General features: G+C 43.0%; 1 protein-coding gene across 3 annotated transcripts in view; it reads right to left on the reverse strand.

Moving 5' to 3' along the window:
- The window catches only part of caps2 (calcyphosine 2), a 47,401-nt gene extending 42,196 nt beyond the window's left edge, over positions 1–5,205 (reverse strand). Inside the window, exons 1-2 of one of the 3 annotated variants that reach the window (XM_060839690.1) lie at positions 5,167–5,205; positions 4,901–4,972 (exon numbers count right to left, since the gene is read on the reverse strand). In XM_060839690.1, coding sequence (XP_060695673.1) covers positions 4,901–4,966 — 66 coding nt within the window. In that variant the 5' untranslated portion in view covers positions 4,967–4,972; positions 5,167–5,205. Of the gene's footprint in view, positions 1–4,900; positions 4,973–5,115 lie in introns of those variants that run through there. The other 2 variants (XM_060839689.1, XM_060839692.1) reach the window with 2 other exon arrangements.
- Between the last annotated feature and the right edge of the window lie 2,249 nt (positions 5,206–7,454).

Below are 7,454 nucleotides of genomic sequence, written 5' to 3' on the forward strand. Positions count from 1 at the left end.
TGATATCCGAGAAGTCCTGTTTGGTGCCTTCACTAGGTTAACACCTCATCTTCAGGTGTGCCTGGTGCTGTTCCTGGCACTCTCCATTGAACCAGAGGTGATCCCCTGGCCTAATGGTTATAGTTGATTGAGGGATATGTCAGGCTGTGAGGTTATAGATTGTGCGGAGTACAATTCTGCTGCTGTTGATGCTCCACAATGCCTCATGAATGCCCAGTCTTAAGTTGCTAGATCTGTGTAATGTCTGTCCCATTTGAAATAATGAGAGTGCCCCACAACACTATGGAGGTTATTCTCAATGTGAAGGCAGGACTTCATCTCCACAAGGATTGTGCAGTGGTCGCTCTTCCTGATCCTGTCATGGACAGATGCATCTACAGCTGGGAGATTGGTAAAGATGAGGTCAAGTATGTTTCACCCTCTTGCTGGTTCCCTCATTACCTGCCACAGGCCTAGTCTAGCAACTATGTCTTTTAGGGAACGATCAGCTCGATCAGTAATACTGCTGCCAAGCCACTCTTGGCAGTGGACACTGAAATCCCCACCCAGAGTACATTTTGCATCCTTGCCATCCTCAGTGATTCCTCCAAGTATTGTTCAACATGGAGGAGTACTAATTCATCAGCCAAGGGAGGACAGTATGTGGTAATCAGCAGGAGATTCCTTGTCCACGTTTAACCTGAAGCTATGAGACTTCACTGGGTCCAGAGTCAATGTTGAGGACTCCTAGGGCAACTTCCTCCCAACTGTATACCACTGTGCCATCAACTCTGCTGGGGCTGTCCTGCCAGTTGGATAAGACATATCCAGGAATAGTGATGGTGCTGTCTGGGACATTGTCTGTAAGGTATGATTCCATGAGTATAACCCATGTCAGACTGTTGCTTGACTAGTCTGTGAGACAGCTCTCCCAATTTTGGCACTAGCCCCAGACGTTAGTAAAGAGAAGTTTGCAGGGTTGACAGGGGTATATCTGCCATAGCCTTTTCAGGTTGTTGTCAGGTGATCCGTCTAGTTTCATTCCTAATACACTTTGTAGAGATTGTTATAACTGAATGGCTTGCAAGGCCACTTAAGAGGGCACATGACTGTAAACCACATTGCTTTGGGGCTACAGTCACATGCAGGACAGAGTCGAGGGTGTGTTACTGGAAAAGCACAGCAGGTCAGGCAGCTTCCGAGGAGCAGGAAAATCGACGCTTCCGGCATAAGCTTGATACCTGAAGGGCTTATGCCCGAAACATCCATTCTCCTGCTCCTCGGATGCTGCCTGACCTGCTGTGCTTTTCTAGCAACACACTCTTGACTTTGATCTCTAGCATTTGCAGTCCTCACTTTCTCCTCACATTTAGGACAGACCAGGCGAGGACGACAGATTTCTTTCAAATTAATTGATTTTTCCAATAATTGACAGTGGTTTCATGGTCATTAGTAGATTCTTAATTCCAGATTTTTAAAATTTGCAATGGTGGGATTTGAACCCGAGTCCCCAGAATATTACCTAGCTCTCTGAATTAATAGTCTGACAATAATACCACTAGACCATCACCTTCCCTTAATGGTCAAATATTACTCCATTGCTCGCTATTGTTTTTGTTTTCAATTATAAAGCTAATACTAACCAACAAAGTTTAATTTTGTGTTACTTTATTTCACAAAATCTCAGAAATGGGATTGACCCATTGAGTACACTCCAATTTTTTTGTCCATGGCGATTTCTGTATTTTTGATTTTAAACCCATTGCTCTACTCCATACCCCTTAATATCTGAAGCATCTATCTCATTCTTCAATACCCAAAATTTACTTTGAATCTATGGTCTCTTGGGATAGGATTTTTTTTTCAAAAAAAGTATGTCTCTAAAACATGTTACAGCCAGTCAAATGAACAAGACAATTGGCAAATAATCTATTTTAGTATTGTTAGGTGAGGAATAAGTGCTGGCATAATACTCAATTCCTCTCACCCCATCATAGATGGTCAAACACAAGCTGGTTAGACTCTAACTTCTGAAACTCCCTTCCTAATTTTTGTTACTCTTACCCCTTTAAAATCTGTCTTTTTGACAAAGCCTTTGATCACCTGACTTACTAGCTCCTTCTCCCATAGAATCACAGGAGGAATAACATCTCCTCTTTCCTCATTGTCCAAGGAGCCAGACACTCCTTCCAGGTGAAGCAGTGCTTTGCTTGTACTTTTTTAGTTTTGTATTGTGTATTCATTGCTCACAGAGCTGTCTGCTGTACACTTCAACACTAAATGCAGAATATTTTGTAATACACCTCCGTTCAGTTTCAAGCATGATACTGGACTTCAGTCATTTGCTGTTTTAGTACACCATCACACTTCTTTCCTAAGCATACTACAGTTTTCCACAGAAGCCTAATAATAGCTTGATGAACAGCATCTCATCAGCTTTCTGATACTTCAAAGCTTTCTGGACTCAGCATTAAGTTCAACTTCAGATCATGAAATCAGTTTCCTACTTTGTTTCCTTCTGTCAAGTGCCAGACTGTAACTTATTTTCATATTACTGCCTTCAGGCTTTCCTGAAAGGATAGAGAAGTTCTTCTTTTAATTCATTTTATAGGATGCGGGGTCATTGCTTCGGCCAGAATGCATTTCTTGTTCCTAATTGGCCTATAAACTGGAACACTTGCTCAGTCATTTGCCATTTCACATGCCACTTCAGGTTCAACCGCATTGCTATTGGTCTGGAGTCATATTGAGACCAGTGTAAATAAGAATGACCGATTTTGAGATCAAGAATAGAATGGTCTCTAGAAGGGCATTAAGGTGGATAAGTCCCCAGGACTCGATGGTATCTACCCCAGGTTATTGAAAGAGGTAAGAGATTACTGGGGCCCTTATCAAGATCTTTGTATCCTCATTAGCCTTTGGAGAGATCCCAGAGAACTGGCAAGTAGCTAATGTTGTTATTAAAGAGAGGAAATACACTATCCATATAGAAGGTTGTCAAAGGGTACAGCACGATATAGATCAGTTGCATATATCAGCAAAGACATAGCAGATGGAGTTTAATCTGTGTAAGTGTGAGGTGCTGCACTTTGGGAAATCAAATGTTAAGGAAAAGTATAGAGTTATGACAGGACACTGCACAGTACTGATGTACAGAGGGATCTTGGAGTTCAAGTCCATAGCTCCCTAGAAGTGGCCATGCAAGTAGATGGGGTGGTGAAGTAGGCATATGGCATCCTTGCCTTTATTGGTAAAGGAATTGAGTGCAACAATCAAGATGTCATGTTGCAGCTTTATAAGACTTTGGTTAGGCCACACTTGCAGTACTGCGTTCAATTCTGGTTGCCACATTACAGGAAGAGGCTTTGGAGAGGGTGCAGAAAAGGCTTACCAGGATGCTGCCTGGATTAGAGGGTATGAATTATAAGGATAAGCGAGAAAAACTCAGGTTGTTTTCTCTGAAGCGGCAAAGGCTGAGAGAAGACATGATAAAAGTCTATAAAAATTATGAGATGCACATGTTGGGGTGACTGTCAGAATCTTTTTCCCCCAAGAGTTAAAATGTCAAAAACTAGGTGAAATGCATTTAAGGTGAGAGGGAGAAAGTTCAAAGGAGATATGAGGGGCAAGTTTTTTTTAAACACAGAGTGATAGGAGTATGAAACATGCTGCCAGAGATGGTGGTGGAGGCAGATACAAGAGATCGTTCAAGAGACTTTTACAATAAACACATGAATATGCACAGAATGAAAGGATATGGACCAAGGACAGGCAGAAGGGATTAGTTTAATTTGGCATTCTGTTCGGCACAACATTATGGGCCGAAGGGCCCATTCTTGTGCTGTACAGTTCTAGGTTCTATTTCTTTCCCTGGAGGACATTAGTCAACCAGATTTTTTTTAAATGACACAATAGCCATTGACATGGGTTTTAAATTCCAACATGTTATTGAATTAAAATTTTCCTAATTTTGGAGGCATAATTTTAAGGTGATTGGAGAAAAGTTTAGAGATGTCAGAGGCAGTTTCTTTACACAGAGAGTGGTGAGTGCATGGAATGCACTGCCAGCAATGGTAGTAGAGTCAGATACATTAGGGACATTTCAGTGACTCTTGGATAGGCACATGAAAGATAGTACAATGAAAGGTATATATGGGTTAGTCTGATTTGAGTAGGATAAAAGGTTAGCACAACATCGAGAGCCGAATGGCCTGTACTGCGCTGTATTGTTATATGTTTTATGCCATGGCAGGATTTGAACCTATGACCCCAGAATATTAGTTTGGGTCTCAGAATTACTAATCCAGTGACAATACCACTCACCTCCTGTCTCCCCACATTATGTATTCTGCCATTAATACTTACTTTGGATCAATTTTTGCTCCTTCAGTACAACTATAACTGTTCCTCTTTGCTCTGCCTTTATTTAGTCTCTCCTGCCTCAAAAATTCCTATTTATTCTGATTGACCTTCCTGCCATTTACAATAACATTAAGCTCATCATATTTGCATCTCCCTTTAGATCCAAAAGAATTACATTGGACTCAAAACATTAACTTTGTTCCTTTCTTTTCAGATGCTGCTAGGCCAGAGTCATTTATGTTCTTAGTTGCAAAATATCCTGATGTGGCCAAGTGACCATTTTAAATCTGGCAATGGTCCTGTGAAGCTTTTTACCAGATGCTAAGTAAATACAAATTGTTGTTGCTTCTCTCTTCAGAGGCCTGTTGGGTACTCTCGAGAAGCTTGTTTTAAAATTTCCAGTCACCGATTTATGAAAGTGGGGCAAGAAACTGTCCAGCTGTCAGCTCGAGCTCTGACCACACAAATTGCGACCCCACAGTAGTTTTAATGTGGAAATATTTTATTCCGGGGAGTCGGAAAGAAACAACTCGGATCTAGACACCTGCTGGGCTTTTACCTGTGCAGACTTCTGACGTGTCGAGTGCCTTGATGTTGTGCCTTTGCCTTTAACTTCCAGATCCATTTAAAGCTGTAAAAATAAGCCATTCCAAACGGTTTAACTGGAATTTTTCACTTGCAAGAACAAAATGACTTTTGAAAGATTGAACCGAACATCGTAAAGCTCTGAAACTGCTCAGGGAATTTGGTGGTCAAGCTGATGTGCCAGCTTACCTGGTCAAGTGGAGCCAGGCCTGGTCTGGTCTGGTCCACCCTCGCACTCACCTGTCGTTAGCCAAGGGCTCACCTGGCGGCTTCCCTCCCGTCAATCACCCCGCGTTGCCATAACGACCGCCCGAGCGTCCGTCCACACTTCCGGGGACCAGCACGCGCATGTGCAAGCTCCTGAATTGCTGCATTGATTGCCTGTGAATGGAGTCAGGAGCTGTTCCAGGAGAGTGGACAGAGGCTAGATATTTACTTCCATTTCATGAATGCAAACAAAATTTTATTTGGAGAGCTGGATCAAAGATTAAATGGCTTTCTTTTTTGCATAAAATTCTCTAATGACTGCTCTATTAGGCAATGTAGCGAAAGGCTGGATTTTTTAATAAACCTATATTTCCACACAATCTGTTCCGAGTCGTTATTACACACCCCTGGGGCAGTGGGATTTAAACCTGGGTCTCGTGGTTCAGGGATAGGAGTAATATCACTGTAAAGCAAGAGGGCCCCTAGACTACACATTATTAAACCATATGAAAATTACATTCAGTTGTGCAACATTTGCCATTCCTCAGTGATTGACTCCGGTTAATGTACATTCCTAGAGCAGGAATTCGTCCACTGTGCGTAAGTTTCGTTACAAGGTATTAATAAACTGCTGCAATGTCTGGAATATTAGATCTATGTTAATGGAGATAGTGGCTGGTAAGTTGAGTCAGAAAAGGATGACTGCCGTAAAATAAAAATCACATTCAGTTGTATAAATAATAATTTGGTAGAACAGAACTTGACCATTCCTGGGGAAAAAAAAAGACATTTTGTCAAAGCTTCTCATCTTAATGGCAACAGAGCAATTCACAAAAAGTACTAATTGAATAGTAAGAAAATAATATAACCTGCTTAAACATAATGGCATCTCTGGAGCAGATTGGACATGAACCCAGACTGTTGATCCAGTGACAGGGACACTACCACATCACCACAAGGGGCTCTAATGTTCACTTTCCTCCAATACATTTATTTTTAATTAGAAGTTATATAAATCCAGAAAGGCACCAACACATGATCACTCATTGACAAGGCCAGTGCTCTGACAACTGAGTTATGATGCTTGAGTCAAAAATTTCTGGATGACAAACAACTAAGGAATCAGCACTCTCCTCATAAAAGAATTGAAAACCAAAGGGCACAGTTATTGTCATAGAGATGTACAGCAAGGAAACAGACCCTTTGGTCCAACTCATCCATGCCAACAAGATATCCTAAATTAATCTAGTCCCATTTGCCACCACTTGGCCCATATCCCTCTAAAGGAGAAAGTGAGGACTGCAGATACTGGAGGTCAGAGCTGAAAATGTGTTGTTGGAAAAGCGCAGCAGATCAGGCAGCATCCAAGGAACTGGAGAATCGACATTTTGGGCATAAGCCCTTCTTCAGGAATGAGGAAAGTGTGTCCAGCAGGCTAAGATAAAAGGTAGGGAGGAGGGACTTGGGGGAGGGGCGTTGGAGATGCAATAGGTGGAAGGAGGTCAAGGTGAGGGTGATAGGCCGGAGTGGGGTGGGGGCAGAGAGGTCAGGAAGAAGATTGCAGGTTAGGAAGGCGGTGTTGAGTTCGAGGGATTTGACTGAGACAAGGTGGGGGGGGAGGCAAAATGAGGAAACTGGAGAAATCTGAGTTCATCCCTTGTGGTCGGAGGGTTCCTAGGCAGAAGATGAGGCGCTCTTCCTCCAACCATCGTGTTGTTATGGTCTGGCGATGGAGGAGTCCAAGGACCTGCATGTCCTTGGTGGAGTGGGAGGGGGAGTTGAAGTATTGAGCCACGGGGTGGTTGGGTTGGTTGGTCCGGGTGTCCCAGAGGTGTTTGCTGAAACGTTCCGCAAGTAGGCGGCCTGTCTCCCTCGCCAGGTCCACACCCCCCACCAACCCAACCTCCACTCCTGGCACCTTCCCCTGCAACAGCAAGAAATGCAAAACTTGCGCCTACACCTCCTCCCTTACTTCTCTCCAAGGCCCCAAGGGATCCTTCCATATCCACCACAAAGTCACCTGCACCTCCACACACATCATCTATTGCATCCACTGCCCTGATGTGGCCTCCTCTATATTGGGGAGACATTCACAGCCCAGTGAAGTAGTTAACGCTACTTCAGTAAACATTCTTAAAGCTAAGATAGGCATTTTTTGAACAATAAAGGAATTAAGGTATATGGTGAGAACACGAGTAAGTAGATCTGAGTTCAAGAAAAAAATCAGCCATGATCTTACTGGATGGTGAAGCAGGCTCGAAGGGCCAGGCAGCCTCCTCCTGCCCCTAGTTCTTATTTCCAAGTCAGGATGGTGGAGGGCT

Source organism: Hemiscyllium ocellatum, chromosome 19, assembly GCF_020745735.1.
Source record: "Hemiscyllium ocellatum isolate sHemOce1 chromosome 19, sHemOce1.pat.X.cur, whole genome shotgun sequence".
Classification (NCBI taxonomy): domain Eukaryota; kingdom Metazoa; phylum Chordata; class Chondrichthyes; order Orectolobiformes; family Hemiscylliidae; genus Hemiscyllium; species Hemiscyllium ocellatum.